This window comes from Molossus molossus, unplaced genomic scaffold, assembly GCF_014108415.1.
Source record: "Molossus molossus isolate mMolMol1 unplaced genomic scaffold, mMolMol1.p scaffold_m16_p_1, whole genome shotgun sequence".
NCBI classification, from domain to species: domain Eukaryota; kingdom Metazoa; phylum Chordata; class Mammalia; order Chiroptera; family Molossidae; genus Molossus; species Molossus molossus.
In genome coordinates this window covers 167,888,234-167,915,451 of record NW_023425344.1, presented here as the reverse complement: position 1 = coordinate 167,915,451, position 27,218 = coordinate 167,888,234, and the positions used below count along the sequence as shown (strand labels likewise).

At 37.8% G+C, this 27,218-nt stretch overlaps 1 protein-coding gene across 2 annotated transcripts in view; it reads left to right on the top strand.

The window, feature by feature from the left end:
• The window catches only part of BAZ1A (bromodomain adjacent to zinc finger domain 1A), a 94,358-nt gene that overhangs the window by 12,583 nt on the left and 54,557 nt on the right, over positions 1 to 27,218 (top strand). For both annotated transcript variants that reach the window (XM_036251770.1, XM_036251778.1), the window contains 2 exons: positions 1,758 to 2,036; positions 23,809 to 23,952. In XM_036251770.1, the coding sequence (XP_036107663.1) occupies positions 1,758 to 2,036; positions 23,809 to 23,952 (423 nt within the window). The remainder of the gene's footprint in view (positions 1 to 1,757; positions 2,037 to 23,808; positions 23,953 to 27,218) is intronic.

Genomic DNA, 27,218 nt, shown 5'->3' with positions numbered 1-27,218 from the left:
CCTATTGCATGTGTCTAACCTTTTCTATTTGAAAATATGTTTATTATAGCCCTGGCTGGTGTGGCTCAGTTGGTTGGGCTTCCTCCTGTACACTGAAAGGTTGCCATTTCAATTCCCAGTCAGGGCGCATGCCTGGGTTATGGGCCCCATCCCTGGTAGAGGGCATTAAGGAAGCAGCTGATCCATGTTTCACTTTCACATCCATGTTACTCTCTCTCTCTAAAAAAAAAAATCAATAAAAATTTTTTTTAAAAAAGAAAATGTTTATTATAAAAATAATACAAGTACATGCTCTTTATAAAAATTCAAACAATGTAGAAATATTTAGAATAACAAATTTTTCTTTTCCTTCCTTTCCAGTTCCTCTCTTTCTCTATATAGGGAATATCTGTTCATAGTATTTGTATAAATACACACATTTTTGTTACTATTATAATTAATGTTTATGGGATTTTGTTTAGTGATTTAAGTTTTTTCTACTTAGAATACCTGAGACATCTTCTCAAATTATAGATCTCTTGCATTTAAAAAGTGACAGGATAGAATTAAAATTAAAAATTCCAATAGTGCAGCCCTGGCCAATTTGGCTCAGCAGTTAGAGCGTTGGCCTTCGGTCCGGAGAGACCCGGGTTCGGTTCCCGCTAAGGGCATGTACCTCGGTTGCAGTTTGTCCCCGGCCCTGGTTGGTCATGCGGGTGGCAGCCACTCGATGTGTCCCTTTCACATCGATGTTTCTCTCTCTCTCTCTCTTCCTCTCTCTCCCTCCCACTCTATCTGTACAAAAAATGGAAAAATGTCCTCGGGTGAGGATTAAAAAAAAAAAAAAATTTCCAATAGTGCAGAAAAGAATTGAGTAGATTGGTCGCCCAGGCCCATCCCCACCCCCACTTTGTAGCTGTTACCTTAACTTTTGTATAATGTTCCAGAAATGTTTTATGTTTTCTTTTTTTTTCTTTCTTCCTTTCTTTCCTTTTTCTTCATTTTAACACAAACGGGACCATATTATTATATATTTATATAAACCTGAAAGTTTTTTCCCCTATTAACATGTTATTTAAGAATTCTTCTAGTACTGTTAATAACTGATTTTTCATCATATGAAGTACTTAACCTTTCTCTGATTGTTAGATGCTTAGATTTTCCAGTTTTTCACTATTATGTTAAAGCCTTTTAAAATTCATAGTTAAAAAAATAAATACATAAAAATAAAATTCATAATTAAGTACTTGAATTGACTCCAGTCTTTTGACTTCTTTGTAACAAAAAGCTTAAAGTTAGAATGAGCCTAGCCTGTGTGATTCAGTGGATTGAGTGTCCTCCCTCGGATTTAGAGGTCCTGGTTCAATTCCCTGTCAAGGTACCTGCCTAATAGGGGGTGTGTGGGAGGCAGCCAATCAATGCCCCTCTTACATCGCTGTTTCTCTCTCTCTCAAAAGTCACTAAAAACGTATTTTAAAAAATTAGAATAAAAGGAACGGTTGAGTTTATTTTCACTTGCACTTCCAGTTTAAAAAACTGATGGAAATAAGTTTGATTTTTGGCTGATTGTACTTGTAAATTGCTAAATATCAATGTCTAGTTTATTATACTTTTTCTTAGGTTTGTATTAATGTGTAAGCTGACCAGTTACTAAACCCTTGTTTGAGTTCTATGATTCTATGTAAGTTTTTTCAACAGAGGCACAATTACTTACCAGCTTTTAATATAAAATTCGTGAAATGATAGGTAATGAATTTTCATTTTTGTTTTTTAATCAGTGACTTTTTTGAACGAACCATTCTGTGCAACAGTCTTGTGTGGAGTTGTGCTGTGACGGGTAGACCTGGACTGACCTATCAGGAAGCACTTGAGTCAGAAAAAAGAGCAAGACAGAATCTTCAGAGTTTTCCAGAACCACTAATTATTCCAGTTTTATACTTGACCAGCCTTACCCATCGTTCACGCTTACATGAAATTTGTGATGATATTTTTGCATATGTTAAGGATCGATATTTTGTCGAAGAAATTGTGGACGTCATTAGGAACAATGGTGCAAGGTAAGATACTTTTAATATTTTCTTTGATCTGCATACATCCACATTGCTTAAAATTCAAAATACACAAAAGGCTGAAATGAAGAAAACTTCCCTTTTACTATCCTCCAACTACCCTGTTACCCTCCCCACAGATCCTTAGTGTTAGCAGTTTTTCTTATGTATTTTTCTAAAGTTAATTTTTATGTACATCCCCAAAACGTACATGCAGACACGCACACACACTCTCCCACCCACTTTAATGCAAAAGGTAACACATTCTGTATGCTATACCTTTTTTCACTTAAAATATCTTGAAGATCAGTCCATGGCTTTATAAATCACCTTCCTTGCCCTGGCCGGTTTGGCTCAGCGGTTGGAGCGTCGGCCTGCGGTACAGAGAGACCCGGGTTCGGTTCCCGCTAAGGGCACGTACCTCGGTTGCGGTTTGTCCCCGGCCCTGGTTGGTCGTGCGGGTGGCAGCCACTCGATGTGTCCCTTCACATCGATGTTTCTCTCTCTCTCTCTTCCTCTCTCTCCCTCCCGCTCTATCTGAACAAAAAAAATGGAAAAATGTCCTCGGGTGAGGATAAAAAATAAATAAATAAATAAATAAATAAATCACCTTCCTTCTCATTACATAGAAGTTTCCTTATTATTTAAAAATGAAAGACCTTAGATAAAGATATCTACTGTGTCCTGATTTTGTTACTTTACAGTTTAAATAGGCCTGTTTTTCTTGCTGGTTTTAGTGGTTCCTTTGATGAGGACTGAGTTTCATGTACTCCACTAAGTTCACTTCTCTTTTACCCAGGTCTTTAAGAAAAAAAATAGATTTTTTATATATGAAAATTTAAAATGACATTATCTATAGCACTAAATTAAAAATTGTCACTGCTTTCCTGATTGGCTAGTCACTGATATTTATCATAATAACTTTTTTTTGCATTTAAATTTAATATAGCTTTCTTTACTTTTAGGGCAGTGACTGAAAAATGTTTTTTGGCTGCTTTTTTCCCCTCTTGATTGACCTGAATGCAGATTTTTTTTTCTTTCTGAATTTTTTTTTTTTTAATCCTTACCGGAGGACATTTTTCCATAGAAAAATGGGATCAAACCTGCAACCCAGGGCTGGGATAGAGTGGGAGGGAGAGAGAGAGAAACATCAGCGTGAAAGGGACACATCCAGTGGCTGCCACCCGCATGACCAACCAGGACCGGGGACAAACTGCAACCGAGGTATGCGCCCTTAACGGGAACTGAACCCGGGTCTCTCAGGACCATAGGTCGATGCTCTAACCGCTGAGCCAAACCAGCCAGGGTTTTTTTCTGAATTTTAAACTTTAGCGGTCAAAAGTTGTTTTTATTATGTTCTTTATTTTCTTTTGGAGAATCATCATATGTTTATATGTAATTTCAGAAAAATGTCTTAAAATATTACAATCCAGCCCTGGCCGGTTTGGCTCAGCGCTTAGAGCGTCGGCCTAAGGTCTGGAGAGACCCAGGTTCAGTTCCCACTAAGGGCACGTGCTTCGGTTGCAGTTTGTCCCCGGCCCTGGTTAGGTCGTGTGGGTGGCAGCCACTCGATGTGTCCCTTTCACATCGATGTTTCTCTCTCTCTCTCTCTCCCTCCCACTCTATCTGAACAAAATATCAAAAAATGTCCTCAGGTGAGGATAAAACAAAAAAAATTACAATCCATTTTAGTTATTAAATGCTACTATACGTGAATCTTACAAAGCCAAGAGATGTTTATATTAAGATTTAAATTTGTTTGGATTTGATTTTAATGAATAATTGGATAAGTTTTTTTATTAATTGTAGAAGCAACAAATGATAAAAATTTAAGAATTTTGGAGAAAAATTATATCTTTATTTTCGGGGGAGAGATTAACATGTCACCAGTAATCCCACCAAGAACATACCCTTTTAAAAAGAGATCAAATTAGCCCTGGCCGGGTTGGCTCAGCTGTTAGAGTGTCAGCCCACTGACCAATGGATTGTGGGTTCGATTCCGGTCAAAGGCACATACCTCGGTTGCGGTTCGACCCTGACCCTGGTCAGGTTGTGCGGGAAGCAACCAGTCAATGTGTCCCTCTCACACTGATGTTTCTCTCCCTTTCTCTCCTTCTCCCTCCCTCCCATTCTATCTGAAGATTAAAAAAAATATCCTCAGGTGAGGATTAAAAAAAAAATGATAAAAAGAGATCAAATTATAAATACTGTTTTGGAGTATATTTTATGGGTTTTGGTAATATACTTAGAAAACAGATTTTTGTATTTTGATCTATATCGCCAAAAGGAATACTAATAGGAGCATATCTGGGGACCAGGACAATTTTTTTATCTTTATAGTCATTGTTTTTATTTGACTTAACATTAAGAATATAGCTTACATCAAAAAATGTAGTGGTTCATTGAGTTTTGCATAGTTTGTTGTTGTACTTTAAAAGTGGAGTTCAGGTAGTTGTAGCTGTTAACAGTAGTAAACCAGGATACATTGTAGAAATGTGAAATCTGGGAGTCACAAGCTTGTTGATTATTATTCATCAAAAAACGTATCTCTTCTTGCTTAAGAAGACTTTAAATTGTAAAGTCTTCTTAAAATTGGTGTTTTCTGCAAACTTTTAAGACTTAATTTTTTTTCTTTACTCATATTAGAGAGAGAGAGAGAGATAGAAACATTGATGAGAGAGAACATAGGTTTGCTGCCTCCTACATGCCCCCCACTAGGGATTTGGTCCACACTCTGAGCATGTACCTGACTGGGAATCAAACTGGCGACCTCTTGGGGAATGGGTCAATGTTTAACCACTGAGCCACACCAGCCAGGTGTGTTGACCATTCTAATCTTTGTACAGGAAAGGAGAAATTATAGAAGACTCCTTGACTTTTTGTCTTTATCAGCAGGGTGGATGATAAGATGCAGAAGCCTCAGGAAGTAATATGAGTCTAACCATCTTTGCTCTCATCTCAGGCCCAGACATGTCTGATTGCTCTGATGTTATGTTTCACATGTTTCTTAGTGATTCATAAGTGTCAGTTATAAGGTAGACACTGAATTGGGGACTAGGGATACAAAAAGGATTAAGATGCCCTTCAAAATTCAGTTAAGAAAGAGACAAAACATGCCCAGTCGGTATGGCTCAGTGGTTGAGTGTCGACCCATGCACCAAGAGGTCACTGGTTTGATTCCCGGTCAGAGCATATGCCCAGGTTGTGGGCCTGATCCCCAGTGGGGGGCATGCAGGAGGTGGCTAGTCGTTCTCTCTCATCGATGTTTCTATCTCTCTCTCCCTCTCCTTTCTTCTCTCTAAAAATTCAATAAAAAAAAAAAATTTTTTTTTTTAAAAAAGAGACAAAACATTTTGACTTTTCTTTTTTTTTTTTTTAAAGATCCATTTTCTTTTCTTTTTTTTTTTTTTTAACAAGTTATGTTTTAATTTTCTTTTTTTTTTTTTTTTTTTTTTATCCTCACCCGAGGACATTTTTCCAACTTTTGTACAGATAGAGTGGGAGGGAGAGAGAGGAAGGGAGAGAGTGAGAAACATTGACGTGAAAGGGACACATCGAGTGGCTGCCACCCGCACGACCAACCAGGGCCGGGGACAAACTGCAACCGAAGTATGTGCCCTTAGCGGGAACCGAACCCGGGTCTCTCCGGACCGCAGGCCAACGCTCTAACCGCTGAGCCACCCCGGCCAGGGCACATTTTGACTTTTCAAGTAGTGAAATGTATGAATGAAGTAATTCAGGAGCATCCAGGTCCAGAGTGCAATAAAGGCTAGGTCTGGGTTTCCTACACTCATGCTAACACTAGATATTTTAGTTTTTTAATCTTTGCCAGATCTGATGATACCACAGTGTTTATTTGCTTGTTCAGGTTCTTTGCTCATTTTTCTTTTGACTTATTTGTCTTAAGTGGCTTTGTGAGAACTATTAATTAAATGCTAGGCAGCCCTGGCCGGTTTGGCTCAACAGTTAGAGCATCAGCCCACGGACCAGAGAGTCCCGGGTTCGGTTTCTGCTAAGGGCACGTACCTCAGTTGCAGTTTGTCCCCAGCCCCAGTTGGGGTTGTGTGGGTGGCAACCAGTCAGTATATGTGTCTCTCTCATATCGATGTCTCTCTCTCTCTCTCCCTCCTTCTCTCCCTCCTGCTCTCTCTGAAGATAAATGAAAAACTGTCCTCAGGTGAGGATAAATAAATAAATAAATGATAGGCATATTATACTCTTTGTCTTACTGTTGCAAATATTTTTCCATTTCATTTTTTGTTATTTTTTCTCTAATATGCAGTTAATGTAAAAATAAATTTTAAAATACGCATAAATAATAATGATATAATTAAGGAATAAAGGATAAATGTGCAATCAATATTCATGCATTTACCACTTGGTTTTAATAGAATACTTTTTATCTTTGATTTTTGTTTATAGTTTGAGAAAAGTTATACAGCTCTAATTCTATAGGAGGCAGAATAGTGTGATAGTGAAGGAAATAGGCTTTGAAGTCAGGCTGACCTTTTTGGACAATGACATCCTTTTCAGGTTACTATGAGACTAAAATGAGAATATGTTGGGGGAATACACATTTTTAATTGCTACATAAATAGAATATAGTAGCATTTTATGGGGGTAATAAGGCTGCTATTGGCCCAAGAGGCTTATACAGAAGTTACTATTTTTCTTCTATCATTAAAAATTAAATTTTATATTATAATTTAGCTTCAAGCCTGACTTAAGATTTCTGTTATTTTAAATCCTAAGTCCCTGCCATACACCCTATCCTTTTACCCTTTTCACTTAAATTTCAGTTAAAATAATTTTAATTTATAAACTTGCCTAATGATTAGACGTCCTTTGGTTGGAATTGTGCCTCCACCACCTGCTTACCAATTGCATAACTTTTGGGGAGATATTTAACATCACATCTCTCCTTTGCATACTTAGTAGAATTATTGTGAAAATTAACTGAGATGCTATATTTGAAGTACCAGACACACAGCAAGTGTTCAATAAACAACAAGTAAAAAAAGTCAGTCTTTTTCCATTTTGATTTTTGTGTTCTCTGTCATGCTTATAAACTCTTATTCTAACTGTAGTTTCTGGGCTTTGTGTTTGAGTTTTGTTTTTATAACTTGGATTATAGGGTGGTGGTCTAAACTGTTTAGGTGGCCAAAGGGCCTTGTTCTTATCAAGTCAATGACCATTCCTGTGTTTCTGGCACCTAAAAATACCGTAAATAGTGCTATTCTGACCTGTGGGGACAGCTTTTAAGATGATGCTTTTAATTTGTTCTCTTGCTTCTGAGAGAAATATTGATATGAGAGAGACATAACAATTGGTTGCCTCCCAAGGATTGAACCTGCAACCCAGGTACATGCCCTTGACTGGAATCAAACCCGCAACTCATTGGTCCACAGGCGGACACTCTAACCGGTGAGCCATACTGGCCAGGGTGTCTGTCCCCTTTAATAAACCAGTCAGTGGTCTTGATTTCATTATTATATTAGTAGCTTCCCTTACTGTTTTCCATGGAATGTTTTAAGGGATAATATATTAAGTACAGGCCATCTTAATCTCCAGGCTGCTGCAACCCAGTCTAATATAGAGCTTTGTCAATTAATATTGGAAAAGAAAAGAAAACCTCTTATTCTATTACATTAATATGGGGAAATGACTAGGCATGATGTTTTTCATTTGGAATGTGTTCTAGATACCCAAGAACATAAGTCCCTTCTGGCTTCACAGCTACTTATGTAACTTTTGGGATTGAGTTTAATTTTGACATGATGGAAGTGGTAAGATCCTGGCAGCCTCAAGGGGTGGGATAGGGCAAGCCCAGCTTCCATGACAAGAGAAACTACAGGTGGAATTTCCTTAGTATTCTTGTTTTTGTTTTTCATCCTCACCTGAGGATGTTTATTGATTTTAGAGAGAGAGGAAGGGAGCTAGAGAAAAACATCAGTATGAGCAAGAAACATTGATCGGTTGCCTCCCATGTGTGCCCCTACTGGGGATTGAATCCACAACCCAGGTATATGCCCTTAACTGATAATTGAACCCACAGCCTTGTGATGTATGGGACAACGCTCCAACCAACTGAGCTACCCTGCCAGGGCATTCCTGTTGATTTTTATTTGTAGGCTTCTTTGGCCTTTCTACCTGCTGTGGCATGAGGTTTATTGTTAGGAGGCTTATTTAGAGAAATAATTGAATTTCTCCCAGTGACAGACATACCAGGCACGTACATGGAGTCCATGAGTATGAGATATCTGTGCTCCTACTGCCACCTTTCAGTTTTCATTCTTTCTGTACAGAATGTGAAGTTACAAGAATTTGCTTACACAGAGCACACATTTTCATCTCTTCTTTGTTGTTAAATGAGCTTTATTGAGATATAATTCACACATCATAAAATTTGCCCATTTAAAAGGTGCAAATGGGCTTTAGTATATTCACAAGGTTATGAGGCTATCACCACTACCTAATTACAGAATATTTTCATCACCCAAGAAATCCTGTACTCATTAGCAGGCACTCCCAACTACCCTCTCCCCTCAGCCCCTGGCAACCACTAATCTATTTTCTGTCTCTATGGATTTGCCTATTCTAGACATCTCATATAAATGGAATCATAACATATATCCTTCTGTGTGTGGTTTCTTTCACTTACTATGTTTTCAAGGTTCATCCACATTGTAGAATCTATCAGTATGTTCCTTCTTTTTATTAATAAACAAATTCTACTGTATGGAATGTTTTAAGGGATCATATATTAAGTACAAGTCATCTTAATCTCCTGTACTTAATTATATTTTGTTTATCTGTTCATCAGTTGATGGACATTTGGGTTGTTTTCACTTTTGAGCTATTATAAGTAATGCTACTAAGAACATTCATGTACATATCTTTGTGTGAAAATGTTTTCAGTTCTCTTGTATATATATCTAGTATTCTAATAGTTGCTAAGTCATATGATAACTATTTTTAGCATTTGAGGAACATCCAAACTGTTTTCCAAAGCAGCTGTGTCATTTTACATTCCCATTTGGCAATGTGTAAGAGTTCTCCATATCTTCACCAAGTGATATGTATAGACAACTTATTGTTGCCCATTTTTTTTTATTTTGCCATCCTAGTAGGTATGAAGTGGTATCTCACTGTAGTTTTGTTCTTTTTTTTTTTTTTTTTTTTTGGTATGTGCCCCTAGGGGGAATAGAACCCAGGACTTCTGGTCCACAGGCCAACAATGCTCCAACCTCTGAGCCAAACCGGCCAGGGCTCACTGTAGTTTTGATTTGCATTTCCCTAATGACTAATTATGTTGAACATCATTTCATGTGCTTATTGATCATTTGTATATCTTCTTTGGAGAAATGTCTATTCCGGTCCTTTGCCCATTTTAATATGGGATTACTTATCTTTTTATTACGTAGTTGTAAGTGTTCCTTGTTTTTGCATACTAAGGAACAGATATATGATTTACAAGTATTTGCTCCTGTTCTTTGAATTTGCCTTTTCACTTTCTTGGTAGTACCATTTGCAGCACCACTTCCCTTTGCTTTTAACTTTTGTTTCTACTTGTCAGTAGCATCTACCTTTTGTTTCTCTCTGCTGGTAGTACTTATCAGTGGTCCTAAAGACTGCTTCATCCATCAGAATTAGTTTTACTGGAAAGAACATACTAAGTTACAGAGAAATGGGATAGGGGTTGAATTTCTTAGTACAGATACTCTGGATCTTCTCACCTCAATATTCTTTTCTTATTGTATCATTACCTTTAGGTATCCCTCCCCATTTTCTTTCTTCATCTTACAAGTATAGATTAGGTGCTTTCCTCCCCACCAAGAATTTCTGTTTTAAAATAAGCAATCAGCTAACAGATTCTTCTAGAAAACCTTTTGTCATTGCCATGACAGATAGTTAAGAGAACAACTGACTACTTGACTTAGCCAACACTTTAGTTCTTTACCCTCCACATCTTGATTATCACCCAGCATGCCTGCCAATCATGCTGACATTAGTTCTTTGCCACTTCGAGCCTAGGATAAGTGAGAAGATGGGTAATCTTGTGAAAAGAACACTAAAACTGGGAGTCAGGTCTGTTCATTCTTAAATACCTACCAGATGCTTTGTGTACACTTTGTATCAGCAGATATAGGCAAAAACTTACTGTTTCATTTTCAGATGAGGAAAGAGAGATCCAAAGAAGTTAAATAATTTTTTTTATAATTCAACCTATACTGACTGATCTCCTGCTATTTACTTGTACTGTTCTAGACACTGGAGATATGGCAGTGAACAAAAAGTCATGGAGCTTCTATCCCAGCTTTACAAATAGTCAGTGGTAGAGTTTAAATTCAGGTATGGCTGACTTACAAAATCATTTCTTTTAATGTATCACTGTCTCCTTGGTTTTGGAATCTGCCCTTTATGATTTGCTGTGTGGCTCTGAGGAAGTAATTTAAACTCTTTAAGCTTTAGTCTTTTTCATCTGTTAAATTGCTTCACAGGATGAAATGACGTAATAAATGTGAATTTTTTTAAGCCAAATATTATCATTTGTTGTAAGTGTCTTGTTAATATTTGAATGTATTTATTGAGGGCCATGCAATTTGGTTGTTGTTTTTGTTTTGAGAGTGCCAGTAATGATGCAGGATTCCAGTAGCTGTCTAAACCACTGGTACTTGGAATCAAATCTCCCTATTGAAACTCTGAAGGGAAACCCCACAGTTAACAATTCCAGTGTCTTAAAAGACATAGTTATTTTTTAAGACATTCATCCCACATTTGTACATGATCTTCTAAAAAACACTACACAAGCAGATATTAAGGCATCTAAGTTTCATTTCACTTAATCATTTCTTTTTAACAAGCCTGATAATCATTGCTTAATGAAGGATTGAAAATTGGTGAACTAGAGAACTCAAATACTTGCATGATAAACCCACCTTCTCTCATCTACTGTAGAACTGGAGAATTCAATCAGAAAAAAGGAGGTAGAAATTGCACAACAAGTAAACATTTTGGACTGTTGAGTTATTGTAAAGATAGGACTGGAGTTTGAGCGAATCTGAAAAATTGAGTCAAAATATAATTGTGTAGTAATTTTTTAAAAATTAAAGTGAGTTTTGGGCAACTTGTTTCTAGACATACAAGCACAGTCAAGACATTCTGAGAGCTGAGAGAGTTCATGGAGGTTTGAAGCAACAGGTGTGAGAAGGTACTTCTAAAAGTCGATATACTGGCAGCAACAAGAAGTGGCACCTGATAGCAAAGGAGGAGATGGAATAAACATTAACTAAGAAGTATACTGGCCTGGCTCAGTATATAATTTGGTAGCATTAGGAGACATTGCAGAATTGAAAGTATGCTTTTAAATTACAATTTCATTTTAATTCTCATGATATTAATAGGTGACCCAAATTTTTCAAAAAGGTTATGTACTTCTTGGTATTTACCTAAAGGAGTTAGAAACTTATGTCCACACAAAACCTGAATACAAATGTTTATAGCAGCTTTATTAATAATTGCTAAAAGAGAAGCAACTTGGATGTCCTATAGTAGGTGAATGGCTAAAGAAACTGTGATACATCTAGACAATGGATTTATTCATTGCTAAAAAGAAATGAGCTATCAAGCCATGAAAAGACATGAACCTTAAATGGATATTAAGTGAAAGATGCAATCTGAAAAGGGTATATATGGAATGATTCCAACTATGACATTCTAGAAAAGGCAAAACTGGAGACACTAAAAAGATCAGTGGTTGCCAGGGTTGCAGAGATGAATTGGTGGAGCCCAGAGATTGTTTGAGGCAGTGAAAATACTCTGTATGGTACATACTATAATGATGGATACGTGTTCATTATACATTTGTCCAAACTCAGTGAATGTACAACACCAAGAGTAAACCTTAATGTAAACTATGAATCAGCTGTAGCAAATATTCCACCCTAGTGGGGGATGTTGATAATTGGAGAGGCTATGCATGTGTTGGGGCAGGGGTATGTGGAAAGTCTGTATCTTCCTTTCAATTTTGCTGTGAGCCTAAAACTGCTCTATAAAACTAAAGTCTTTAAATTAAAAAAAAAAAAAAAAAAAAAAGTTACACTTATTAAGACTGAAGTTTACAATTTCTTGAAAATCTACCTTTTTCCTGTAAAGATTCATATATATGTCAGAGGAAAGTACAAAAGGTGAAAGCCTAGAGTGCATTTCCTAAATCCTCCCTTCAGAGATAACTCACTGTCAAAAAATGAATGTGTAGTTCTCTTTTTTTCTATAGTGCACTAAATTTTAAAAAAACAACAAGCAGCATTTTCCTTTAGTAATTGTTTGGTTGCCTTCCTAGATCAGAACACAAAGATGTGTACCATTTCTAATTGGTTTTGCATAAGCTGTATAAACTATTGGATCCTGAAAAGTTTACTTGCCTTTTTCTAAAGATGGAGAAAGTCATTCCTTTTGCTAGAATTCTCTTTTTGAAAATAATAAACTGCATTTTCTTCTAAATAATCTTTAACTTTTGGCTGACAGGCCTCTTCCCAATGTACTTTATATCAGTAAAATAGTAGAATTGGATTTACACCAATGAGTTTCATTTGTAGCTAGATTTTTCCCAAATATTATACCAATACTATTTAGATTTAACATTTATAAAGTGTTGTCTAGTCAAGAAGGTTGAGACCATTGTTCAATATTGTTTATAGTCTGGCTGGTGTGGCTCAGTGGTTGAGCGTTGACCCATGCACTGAGAGGTCTCCAGTTCTGTTTATTTCCCGTCAGGACACATGCCCAGGTTGTGAACCAGATCCCCAGTGGGGGGCCATGCAGAGGCAGCCAGTTGATGTTCTCTCTCATTGATGTTTCTATCTCTCTCTCCATCTCCCTTCCTTTCTCTCTAAAAATCAATAAAGAAAAAAAAAACTGTTTTTAGAACTGCCTTGTAAGATGAATATTATGGATAGTTTTTCATCTTACAAACTGATACAATTTTGGCATCAAATAATGACCAGTCAACTAGAGCTCTTAACTATTAAACAAATAAAATATATTCCCTGTGGCTATGTTGCATTGATGGAATGCTTTACGCACTTTAGTCTAATGAAGTAAGAGAAAATTAGCATAACCTATCATACAGAGAGTAGGCACTTAATATAAGAATTGAAAATGAGAAAGTGGACTTTTTATCTTTGGACTCCTTTTTTTAATACTAGCCTAAATGTTAGTGAATCATAATTAATTAGAATTCATTAACATTTAGGACAAAGAAATACTAAATATATTGAGAAGACAGTAGGAACAAGATATGTGAAGAAAAAGTAGTTATTTTGATTTAAAGGTACATGCATGGGTGCCAATGACTGGGTCCAGGTGGAATTAATCAAGGAGAAATTTTTGGATAAGAGTTATTTGACTAGAAATATGAAGGCAGAGAAAAATATAAATTAGTAGAAAGTATTAAAGGCAGAAGGCTTCTTATTTAGGTGCAAAGATCATGTAGGGTTTTTATCAACGTAAATTTATTATAGTTCTATTTCAGAAATAAGGCTTTCTATTGGTCAGCTTACACTACTGACCTTTTAAGGTCAAGATTTCTGGTTCTCAACCAAGTAGAGTACTAAAAACCATCCCCAAATCGTTGTTTTTAATCTTCAGTTCCCAATGACCCTAATATAAATGTTATAATTTTTATTAGAAACAGAAAAAAGAGGCTTTTGGGACAGCTGCAGGGTTTTGTTTTGTTTAGAAAGTTTGAGTTACAGTGGTACCATCTTCTTTAGGTAGATACTGTGTTTGTTTTATGTACCAAAGACCCATACTTACAACCTAATTGACTCCTGGATAGTCATTGCAAGTTTAACGGTTATAATTCAGAATCCTTATTTATTTGTATAATAACATAAACTGAGAGGCCATCCTGAGAAACCTTTTTTAATACCCTAAAAACCTTGATTTGTTAGTTTTATATGTAATAATTTCTTTGCAAATTTTTATTTGTATGTACTGTATTTTGATGTGTAGAAATCATCTGACTTTATTTGACTTGACTAACTCAGGTTGTAAGAGAGAACCCAGTGTATTGAACTTCCTTAATGAGAAATGGGTATTTTAAGATGAATTTTTATGTTTGTAGTTGAATTTTTTTTCTTTATTGATTTTAGGAAGAGAGAGAGAGAGAGAGAGATGGAAACATCGATGAGAGAGAACATTGATTGGCCACCTCCTGCACACCCCCAACTGGGGATTTGGCCCACAATCTGGGCATGTGTCCTGACCAGCAACCTCTTGGTGCATGGGTGGGCCCTGGGAAACAAACTGGAGACTAGAACTCGCTTTACATAGTTTTTGCATTACACAGAACTCTGGCTATTCTTCTGATAGGTGTAGAGGACCAATCTGTATTTCCGTGAGATCCAACAAGTGGACCTACTTCAGTTCTCATGTGTATTAATGTTTTCAGAAACGCAATAAATGTTTTTCTTTTAGGTTAAAGAATAAATAACTTACATTCTGTAGGCCTTTATCCTAAGTGGTTTAACCTAATAAATCTTTATTAAAGTATATTACTTTCTTATGATAAAATTCACCCTTTTTAGTGTACAGTTGGGATTTTTCATGCCTGTAGTCACATAACCCACCACAATAAGACATAGAAGAACATTTTTATTACCCACCCCCAAAAGATCCTTTGTGCCCCTTTGTAGTCCACCCTTGTTCCCACCTGCTAGCCTCTGGCAACCACGGATCTGTTTTCTGTGCTTATAATTTTGTCCTTTACAAAATATAAATATAAATGGAATCTTGGATCTATTTCTGGACATTCTTCTCTTCCATTTATCTGCATTGCTGTCCTTTTGCCAATACTACAGTATCATCATTTACTGGAACATTTTAGTAATACATGTAGTATACATTACTTTTGTCTTTTATTGATTTTTTTCCCAATGACATGGAATAAGTGATTTTAGTTGGGGTTAATGCTTTCTAATATTTATCATTAGCATTTTAAAATTAAACTTTCTATTTTGAGAGAATTGTAGATTCACATGCAGTTTTAAAATAACAGAATTTCCCCTCATAATAGTACTGTTACAAAATTATAGTACAGTATCACAAACTGGATGTTGCCATTGATATTGTCATGATAGACAACATTTTTTTAAATTTTTATTTTTGTTACAGATGTTTCTCTTTTTCCCCCCCATTGACACCCTCCTCCCAATCCCCTCTTCCGCTCCATCCCCAGCATTGTTGTTTATGTCCATTGGTTATGCATACATGCATATAAGTTCTGTGGTTTATCTCTTCCCTCCCCTCACCCCCTCTTCTGATATTTGTCACTCTGTATCCTACTTCAGTGTCTGTGGGTCTATTTTGTTCATCAATTTGTTTTGTTCATTATATTCCACAAATAAGTGAGATCATGTGATATTTGTCTTTCTCTGATTGGCTTGTTTCGCTTAAGATAATACTAGACAACCTTTTTTTTTTTTTAAAGATTTTTTTATTGGTTTTTAGAGAAAGAGCATGGGAAGGGGAGAGAGAGAAACACTGATGGGAGAGCAAAACAGAAATTGGCTGCCTCCTGCATGCCCCCTATCGGGCATCAAGCCCACAACTTGGGTCTGTGACCTGACCAGGAATTGAACCAGCAACCTTTTGGTACCTGGGATGATGCCCAACCAACTAAGCCACAATGGCCAGGGCTACACAACATTTCTATCACTACCAGGACTCCTCATGTTGCTCTTTTATAGCCACGCCCACAAATCATAGGGTATTAAACTTATTTCCTTCTTTTTTATTTTTTTAATGAGCTTGATTTATTTTTATTGTAAAGATTTTTTTAAATTTATTGATTTTAGAGAGAGAGGAAGGTAGAGGGAGAGAGAGATAGAAATATCGATGAGAGAGAAAATCGATTAGCTGCCTCCTGCATGCCCCCCACTGGGGATCAAGCCCACAGTCTGGGCATGTGCCCTGACCGGCAATAAAACCGGTGATCTCTTGGTGTATGGGTCAACATTCAACCACTGAGCCACACTGGCCGGGCTATTGTAACGATTTTTAATTAATTTTTAGAGAGAGAGAAACGTTGATGTGAGAAGGAAACATCATCAGTGCCTCCTGCAAAACCCCTACCAAGGATAGAACCTGCAACCCAGGTATATCCCTGACCAGAAATTGAACCGGCAACGTTTTGGTGTGCAGGAGTACACACAGCCAACTGAGTCGCACTGGCCAGAGCCTTATTTTCTATAGATTTTCAGTTTCCTGAAACAAATATGACTTGACAGTTATCTTGTTATTGGTAATACAGATTTCAAGTTTGAAACTTATACTCAGCTTTTCTTAGTTGAATTGAAGAATACAGTACTCTAACTCAAAATAAGTTTAATATAGACAAAATGTTTATATAAGCTGATCATTATTTAGTAAAGTAGCCAGTACAACTAATAGATTGCCTATTGCTTTTTTTTGTCAGCCAGAATTTGACTCGGTACAGATAATAGAAGAAATTTTAATGGCATAAACAAAATAGAAATTTCTCTCTCATGTATAATTAAGTACAGAAGTTGTAGTGTAGGGCTGGGTATGTGGGTCCACAGAGTTGTCAGGAACCCAGGCTTTTTCCTGTTTTCTGCTCCATCATCCCAAGGTTATGACCATTGTTTTATTTTTTTTTATCCTCACCCAAGAACATTTTTGCATTTATCTTTAGATAGAGGGGGTGGGGGGAAGAGAGAGAAACATCGACGTGAGAGAGACACATCGACTGGTTGCCACCCACACAACCCCAACAGGGGCTGGGGATGAACTGCAACCGAGGTATATGCCCCTAGGGGAACCAAACTCTCTGGTCCTCCAGCCGACACTCTAACCAGTGAGCCAAACTGACCAGGGCTGACCATTGTTTTCTTTGTTCAGGATAACAGAAAGAGAAAGGCAAGAAGCCTGCTTCTCTTCCTTTATCCATCTCTCACATTTAAGCCTATTTAAGGGTTCTAAAATGCTGTTGTCATGTTGAAAACATAAGGTCACTTGCTACTAAATCTGTGGTGGCTTTTCATTATATTTAATGTTGTCTCTGATCTTCATACATTGGTACATTGGTCTTACTTTCTCACAAGGTTATCATCTCTTCTTACATGTTGGCATGACTATACCAGGCCAGCATGAAGCTGAGTCCACAAACACTTTGCATATTTATTAATCTGAATACACTAGTTGGAATTTTAAAGTATTTTGATAAAACTTTAATTAATTTGGTTGATACTTCAGCCAAATTAACTCATGTGGCTTTAAAATAATAATTTTGAATAGTGGAGTTTAAACAGCATGCTGATAATATCCAGGTATGTGAAACTTATTAGAAATATAAAGGATTAATTCATACATTATATCTAGAATTTCCTTTCCCAAGATTTTTATTAGTACTATATATCTTTTAATAAATAGATTTAATCTTTAGTAAGAATCTACTGATTTTTGTTATGCTATTTAGACTAATCTAATGCCAGTTATAGAAATTATAAGGCCTGGTTCTCTGGCCCATAAAGAGTCTTTGAACCATTCAAAATGAAATATTCTTTGAACTACTCTGATCAATTTGTCTAAAAAGTGAGGTGTTACAGCCCTGGCCGGTTTGGCTCAGCAGTTAGAGCGTCGGCCTGCGGTCCAGAGAGATCCGGGTTCGGTTCCCACTAAGGTCATGTACCTCGGTTGCAGTTTGTCCTCGGCCCTGGTTGGGTCGTGCAGGTGGCAGCCACTCAATGTGTCCCTTTCATGTCAGTGTTTCTCTCTCTCTCTCTCTCTCTCTTCCTCTCTCTCCCTCTCGCTCTATCTGAATAAAAAATGGAAAAATGTCCTCAGGTGAGGATAAAAAAAAAAGTGAGGTGAGGTGTTACAGCAAAACAACCTTTTCTGTCCTTTTTTCTACTCACAACATAATTCACAGTCTTGCTTAAAGTAGCAGACTTGTTGATCAGTCTAGTTTCCTCTACTTAAAATGAGATATCACATAACCTCCTTTAATTTGAGTTTTTTAAGCTCTAAACTGCAAATTAAGCAGATTTACTCTATTTCTGCATATAGAGGTGAACTAATTACCCAAGCACAGCATTTTGAAATACATGTTTAAGAAAATAAATTGTTAATGAGGCAGCACAGGGGAGCAGGTGTAAAGTGTGCCATAGATTCAACATATTCCATTTTTAAAGACCCAAACAGAGAGATGCAGTTCTTTTGTCAAGTAGGTCTCCCCAGATTTCTAGTCATCTTTTATTTTTTTTATCCTCACCCGGGGACATTTTTGCATTTATCTTAAGATAGAGCGGGAGGGAGAGAGGGGGGTAAGGAGAGAGAAAAATCGATGTGAGAGAGACACATTGAGTGGTTGACACCCACACGACCCCAACCACGTGGGGACAAACTGCAACGGAGATACATGCCCTTAGCGGGAACCAAATTCAGGACTCTCTGGTCTGCAGGCTGACACTCTAACTGCTGAGCCAAACCAGCCAGGGCTAGTCATCTTTCCTTTTGCTGTTAACTATTTATCTTCCACCCAAAATGCCTTGTAAAAATTCTGCATATATTTCAATTCTGGAATGTTTTATAAATTTGCTGTTGCTTTAATAAATTTGTATTTTGAGATATAAATTGAACTATGACTATTAAAACAAAATAAATTACTATTAAAACAAACAACTTTCCCTGGCCGGTGGTGTTCGGTGGTTAGAGTATCGGCCCACACACTGATGGTTCTCAGGTTCGATTCCCAGCCCCAGTCCCAGTTAGGACACGAGCAGGAAGCAACCAATCGATGTGTTTCTCTCACATTGATATGTCTCTTTCTCTTTTTCTCTCTCTCTTTCTCCCTCCTCCTTTCTTCCCTCTCTTCCACTCTCTAAAAATTAAATGGGTGAGGATTAACAACAACTACAGCAGAAAAAACAGAAACAACTTTGTAGAGGGAGAGGTATATATACCATTCCAGAATATTTTCATAAAAGATTATTTCTTTATTAAGCTTATCACTGTTACAGATTTATGGCTAACTTCTGCTGTGTCTTCATTCTGTGCTTGCTGCTGTTCCAGACTTGATTTCATTCTGAAATGTGTTTAAGTAGTTAGCACTTTAGGAGCTTCTCAACTGCCTAGATTTAAAGTTCTGAAATACCCTTGGGTCAATATAGTGTTGCTATTCCCCTCAATCCCGTAATAGAGTTAAAGATTAGAAACTACAGTTAAAGTTTTGGCTGTACCATTCCTGGTTGTGTGACCATGAGCAAATGATTTCTCTCATTCTGAATTTCATCTTCTGAAAAGTGTGTAACTTGCAGAGTTGATATGAGGAGAGAAATATGTATAATGTACATAATTATTTGACATACAGGAACTCTAATAATAGTCAACCTCCATTCTGTCCTCAAATAATGAAGCATAACTTTAATTTAGAAAGTTTCTGTATTCTCAAAGACCCACTAGCTACATCTTATTTCATGATTCTTTTAACCTTTTTTACGCTCTAATCTTTGGGCTCTCTAGAACCAAGAAATTATAGAAAGTGGATTTGAAAATATAGTCTAAGTCTCTCTGGGAATCTATTAGAAGGTGTTGACTTGACATCTCATGTAGTTTACTGAAGTTTAGCTAAGTACCAGTGGGAGGCCTAGCCTTGATTAGATTAACAAGAACTGATAACCTATGGTTTGGGTGTGGTGCAAAGTTAACAGTAGCATTGATAATAACTAGTATAATTTCTACATAAAACATCTACTACATTCTAGGCAGTGCTCCTATGCTGCACTGGTTTCCTTCACCCTTATTCCTCTGTCAGGGAATTTGCATTTCTGTTCATTTTCTGTTGGTTTTAAATAAGTTAGCTCTTGAATTATTATAGCTCTGTGGGCCTCATTGTGGGGCATAGGCAATTCCCTTCAGTGGACTGGCAAACCATTTCAGGCACCACATCAACCATACTTGTATCCAGAGTAGACCCATTTACTTTGTTTTTTCCTTGTGACTACATCACTAATTAGGGTACATGCCCTGCCAGTGCAAAACATCTCTTTTTCTAACTTGAAGAACCTTGTCAAAGGTTCACTGAAAAACTTTCTTCATCATCTCTTGAAACCCTGAATAATGTGATCCCTGGTTGTGATACCCAGGCACTTCAAAAGTGGGTCCATTTGATTCCTTGCATGTTTTGGGGCAGTTCATGTCACTAAATTATAGATCCTTTTTATCAGCAGGCTACATAATTACCTAACACATTTTGATATAATTTCCTGTAGTTGTTCCTCTTTAGAAACACTGGTTTAGTTTTATCAGCCAGTCGTAAAAGTCAGCCTTCAGTTCTTTTGACACCATTTCCGTTTGCTACCAATATGGCTTGGTAAGTGAGCCTTCTTAAGCTTCATTTTAAAAACAAAAACAGTTCCTTTTTTTATTTTTTTTATCCTCACCTGAGGACATTTTTTTTTTTCCATTTTTTGTTCAGATAGAGTGGGAGGAGAGAGAGTGAGAGAGAGAGAGAGAAACATCGAAGTGAAAGGGACACATCGAGTGGCTGCCACCCGCACGACCAACCAGGGCCGGGGACAAACTGCAACCGAGGTTCATGCCCTTAGCGGGAACTGAACCCGGGTCTCTCTGGACCACAGGCCGACGCTCTAACCGCTGAGACAAACCAGCAAGGGCAACAGTTCCTTTTTTTGAAATTGTAAAATAAACATAACTTAAAATTTACCATTGTAACCATTTTAAATGTTCAATTCAGTGGCTTTAAGTAGTTTCACAGTGTTGTGTAACCATCATTACTATTTCCAGAACTTTTTCATCATCCCAAACAGAAACTCTGTACCCATTAGGCAATAACTCCCCGTTTCTCCCTCATTCCAGCACCTGGTAACTTTTATTCTACTTTCTGTCTCTGTGAATTTGCCTGTTCTAGATACTTCAGATAAGTGTATTGATGCAATATATTTTTTTTATGTTTGGCTTATCTCACTGAGCATAATGTTTTCAAAGTTTATCCATATTGTAGCATGTGTCAGCCTCTTATGGCTGAATAATATTCCCAATGTGGTATTCAAAATGTAGTCTGTATGTGTATATACCACATTTTGTTTTTTCATCTGTTGATGGACACTTGAGTTATTTCCACCTTTTGGCTATTGTGAATAATGCTGTTATGAACAGTGGTGTACAAGTATCTGTTGAGTTCCCATTTTCAATTCTTTGGGGCATATACTTAGAAGTAGAATAGCCAAGTCATATAATAATTCTCTGTTTAATCTTTTTAGGAACTGCCATATTGTTTTCCACAGTGCTGTACCATTTTACCATCCCCACAAATAGTTTACAAGGGTTATCGTTTCTCTACATCCTCATCCACACTCATTTTTCTTTTTTGTGTATTTTTTTTCTTTATTGATTTTAGAGAAAGATAGAAACATCGATGAGATAGAACATCGCTTGGCCACCTCCTGCATGCCCCCCACTGTGGATCGGGCCAACAACCTGGGCATGTGCCCTGACCAGGAATCGAACTGGTGACCTCTTGGTGTATGGGTCAATGCTCAGCCACTTAGCCACACTAGCCAGGCTGTGAATTTTTTGTTTAAATAATATCCATGTTGCCCTGGCCGGTGTGGCTTAGTTGTTAGAGCATCGGCCCACGGACCAGAGAGTCCCAGGTTCAGTTCCCGCTAAGGACACATACTTTTGGTTGCATTCATCCCCAGTCCTGGTTGGGGTTGTGCAAATGGCAACCAGTCAGTGTGTCTCTCTCACATCGATATTTCTCTTCCTCCCGCTCTATCTGATAAATGCAGAAATGTCCTCAGGTAAGGATAAAAATAAATAAATAAATAATAGCCATGTTAGTGAGTATGAAGCAGTATCTCATTGCAGTTTTGATTTTTGCATTCCCCTTGTGACTGAGATCCATCTTTTTATGTACTGATTGCCATTTGTATCTTTTTGGGAGAAATGTCTGTTCAGGTTCTTTGCTCATTTTTTGAATTGGATTGTGTGGTTTTTGTAGAGTTATAAGAGTTCTTTACATGTTCTGTCATGTCTTTGAGTCAAGGTAATGCTGGTTTTGTAGAATGAGTTAAGAAGGGTTCTCTCCTCTTCAATATTTTGGAAGATTTGGGGAAGAATTGGGATTGACTGTGTAAATACTTGGTCCTGGTCCTGGATTTTGTTTGTTTTTTGTTTTTTAAGAGAGGGGAACGAGGGTCAGAGAGAGAGAAAGAAACATTGATTTGAGAGAAACATCGATCAGCTGCCTCCCATAAGCATCTCGACCAGGGATCAAACTCACAACATAGTATGTGCTCTGAGTAGGGGTAGAACCCACAAGCTAGGTATGTGCCCACAGCCGTTCTTGAGATATATTTCACATACCATGAAATTTACCCATTTAAAATGTATAGTTTAGTCATTTTTAGTATATTCATAGAATTGCACAACCATCAGTACAAACTAATTTTAGAACATTTTCGACATCCCCAAAAGAAAGCCTGGGACCATTTGCAGCTACTGCCCTTTACTCTCATCTCTTATCCCTCCCCCTGCTCCCCCAAGTTCCTGGCAACCACTCATCTACTTTCTGTCTCTATGGATTTGCCTGTGTTATTGATTTTCATATAAATGGAAACATATTATGTGGCCTTTTACATCTTTCACTTAGCATAATGCTTTCAAGGTTTACCAATACTGTAGCATGTTATCAGTACTTCTTTGTATTTTTTTATTTTGTTGAATAATATTCCATTGTATGGATATACCACATTTTAATTATTTCAGTTGAAAATTGGAACATTAAAATGGGATTGAGGAATATTTCAGTTGTGAGTGAGTCTGAAACTGCATGAAACCCCAACAGAGTGGGCAGAGATAAAGAAAGCCAACATAGGGGTAATTGAGTTAATGAATAGGAAGCTTTCCAGAGATCAGAAATCACAACAAAAGTTACAGTGAGGCCCTGATGGTGTAACTCAGTTGCTTAGATCCTCATCCTGATATGCCTAGGTTGCAGGTTCAATCCCCAGTCAGGGCACATACAAGAATCAACCAGTGAATGCATAAATAAGTGGAATAACAAATTGATGTTTCTGTTTCTCTCTCACACTCTCGTCTCCTTCCCTCCCCTCCTTCTTTCTGTCTCTCTAAAAGTCAATTTTAAAAAGTTGCAGTGAGAATGTAAAAGATTATGATCGGGAAAATTTCAGAATTGAAAATGTTGGAAGCTTTGAAAAACTATAAGCCCCAATCTGTATAATGAGATATTATGCCAGGATTTGATTTCTAAATAGTAACTTTAGTTAAGAATATAACTACCACCCTGGCCAGTTGGGTCAGTAGTTAGAGTGTCAGCCTGTGGACCAAGGAATCATGGGTTCAATTCCAGTTAAGGGCATGTACCTCAGTTGCGGTTCAGTCCCCACTCAGGGTCATGCGATAGGCAACCAACCAATTGAGGTGTCTCTCTCACATCGATGTTTCTCTCTCTCCCTCTCACTTTGTCTGAAGATAAATGGAGGACTATCCTCTGGTGAGGATTTAAGAAAAAAAAAAGAATATAATTGTCAAGAATCTTGATAAATTGACATTTAAAATAGTTTTGTATTATTTTACATTGTAGCCAAACTTTACTTAAATTGGATGTTATAGATTTTTTTTTTTAGAAAATTGGTTACATCAATCAGCCATAATTTCTATAAAACCAAAATATTAAATGATTTGCATTTTTAAATGTATCATTTTCTTTCAGGTTACAGTGTAGGATTTTGGAAGTCCTCCCTCCATCACATCAGAATGGTTTTTCTAATGGACATGTCAGCAGTGTAGATGGAGAAACTATTATTATCAGTGATAGTGATGATTCAGAAACACAAAGCAGTTCTTTTCAAAATGGGTAAGTGATTTTTATTAATTTTAAAATGTATATCAGATTGGGTAATGATATCATTGAAACATTCTTTAATCCCTCCCTTCTTCCTTTCTAGTCATAGTGTGATATACTATTCAGCTAAACAGTGTGGTTCCACAATACGTTAGAGTTTATAAAGCTGAAACTTACATAGTTAACTCTAGTTAGAAGCTTTAGAGCAACTGAAGCTCATCTCATTCAATTACACTTATACATTTTACTTTTGTTTACTTGGGAAAATTCATTCTGTACTATATTAGACTTATTCACTTTATGGTACATAGGGTGAACAAACTCTGTAACCTTCTGAAATGCATGCAGTTGACAGCCTGGGTCAGCTGAGTGCTCTTGGAGAAAAATCACACAGCCCTGGCCGGCTTGGCTCAGCGGTTAGAGCGTCGGCCTGCGGTCCTGAGAGACCTGGGTTTGGTTCCCGCTAAGGGCGCATACCTCGTTTGCAGTTTGTCCCCGGCCCTGGTCGGTTGTGCGGGTGGCAGCCACTCGATGTGTTCCTTTCACATCGATGTTTCTCTCTCTCTCTCTCTCTCTCTCTCTCTCTCTCTCTCTCTGTTCCTCTCTCTCCCTCCCACTCTACCTGAACAAAAAATGGAAAAATGTCCTCCGGTGAGGATTAAAAAAAAAGAAAAAGAAAAATCACACAAACACATCTAGATTGGCACTCCCTGCAGGTAAATTTAAAATCTCAGCTGAGTCCTCAACTGATTAAGAGTCTATTTAAATGTTTTAGCTCAGCTCCCACCTGTTCTCCACAACAACCATCTAATTCTTCACTGCTCCATTCTGTTCCCTCTCCACCTTTTAGGAATCTCAGACTTAAAAATGCTTTCTCCAGCCCGTCTTGTGTCTGTCTTTTTTTTCCCTATTTTCATTGAATAGTGGTGTAATCAAATAAGAAACCTGAGGCAACTCTTAAACATTTCTTTAACGCCTTTGCTCCTGAAATACTTAGTAACAAGGTCTGTGCCTCAAAATCTTGTAATTCAAGTTCTCATTTTGTCTGACTTGAACTGTTGTATCCATAGCTAGCATTTGAGCATTTACTCTGTCCTGGCACTCTGCTAAGTGCTTGATTTGCATGTTTGCCAGTTCTGGAAGACTATTGTTATTTTTACTTAAGAATCTGAGCCTTAGAAAGCTTCATTGGCTTTGCACAAGTTCATCTAGCTAGTACATTACCTGACATAAAAAATGATTTTTGGGTGAGGAAATGAAGCATAATATGGTCCTATATAAATAAGTTTTTTGGTACTTCCAGTCAAGATGGCAGTGTAGGTAAACGCGGTATCGCGTCCTCCCACAACCACATCAAAGTTACAACTAAACTACAGAACAACCATCATTCAAAACCGCCTGAAATCAAGCTGAATGGAAGTCCTACAACTACGGAATTAAAGCAGCAGCCACATCGAGACTTGTAGGAGGGGCGGAAGCACGAGGGGCGGAGGCGAGAGGGGCTGGTCCCACACCCACGTGTGGCGGATAAAAATCAGGAGGATACCTTGGCTGGGAAGGTCCTTCCTGAGGACTGAGTAGTTAACTAGTTAGAAGCTTTAGAGCAACCCCGTTTCACACCAGGTGCCCCACTCAGGGTTCCAGTGCCAGGAAGAGAATCCCCATAATTCTGGCTGGAAAAACCAGCAGGAACTGAGGCTCAGGGAGGCTGAGGTGGCTGGAGCCCCAGGCAGCTCCTTAAAGGGCCCGCGCATGGATTTATCGGACTCTCTCCCTCTAAACTTGGAGGGGAGGCAGCTCGAGGGGCACCAGAAACATACAAGGAAGAACTGAGCTGTTTGGCACTGTAGCGAGGGCTGGAGAGGGGGCTTTCTCTGGGACAAATATGCTGTCAGAGGCCTTTGTTCCTTTGGTGAGCCCTTCCCTGGGGCGGCAGACAGTCGCCATACCTGGGACTCCAGCAACCTGGCTCACACTGGTATCCCTGCCCCACCCAACTTTCAGACCCACCCAAGCTGTTGCCACTTGCTTAACCATAGGATTGGCCTATCTTGGATCCTGCTTCAGGTTTTTCCTAAATTCTTTCAAACAAGCAGCATCTGGTCTCAGCGAGCCCCATACCTCTCGTTAAGTAATACACAGAAACAAACACAGAGAGGCAGCCAAAATGAGGAGACAAAGAAACAGGTCCCAAATGAAAGAACAGAACAAAACCCCAAGAAAAGAACTAAGTGAAATGGAGATAAGCAACCTAACAGATGCTGAGTTCAAAGTACTGCTTATAAGGATGCTCAATGAACTTAGTGAGAACCTTAGTGAACTTAGTGAGGGCCTCAAGAGCATAATAAAGGATCAGTCAGAAATCATGGATGCACAGTCAGAAATGAAGGAGGCATTAACTGAAATAAAGAATAATTTACACAGATTCAATAGTAGAGTACGTAAATCCAAGAAGCAAACCATCGATTTGGAATAATTGTATAAGGAAGCAAAAAACGCCCAATCAGAACAGCAAAAAGAAAAAAGAATCCAAAAAAATGAGGATAGTGTAAGGAGCCTCTGGGATAACTTCAAGCGTGCCAACATTCGCATCTTGGGGGTGCCAGAAGGAGAAGAGCGAGAACAAGAAATTGAAAACCTGTTTGAAACAATAATGGCAGAAAACTTTCCTAACTTGGTGAAGGAAACAGACATACAAGTCCAGGAAGCACAGATAGTCCCAAATAAGATGAACCCCAAGAGGTCCACACCAAGACACATCATCATCAAAATGCAAAAGGTTCAAGACAGAGAGAGAATCTTTAAAGCAGCAGCTAGTTACCTACAAGGGAGTTCCCATAAGGCTGTCAGCTGATTTCTCAAAAGAAACTGTGCAGGCCAGAAGGGAGTGGCAAGAAATATTCAGAGTGATGAAAAGCAAGAACCTACAACCAAGATTATTCTATCCTGCAAAGCTGTCATTTAGACTCGATGGCCATATAAAGAGTTTCCCAGACAAGAAAAAGTTAAAGGAGTTCATCACCACCAAACCATTATTATATGAAATGATGAAGGGTCTTTTTGAAGAAAAAGATAAAATGTATGAACAAACAAAATGGCAATGAATACATATCTATCGACAATGGAATCTACAAACAAAATGAACAGGTAGAACAGAAACATTCTCATAGGTACAGAGAACATTTTGTTGGTTGCCAGATGGGAGGGGGGTTGGAGGAATGGGTGAAAAAGGTGAAGAGATTAAGAAGTACAAATTCATTGGTAGACTGACAAACCTC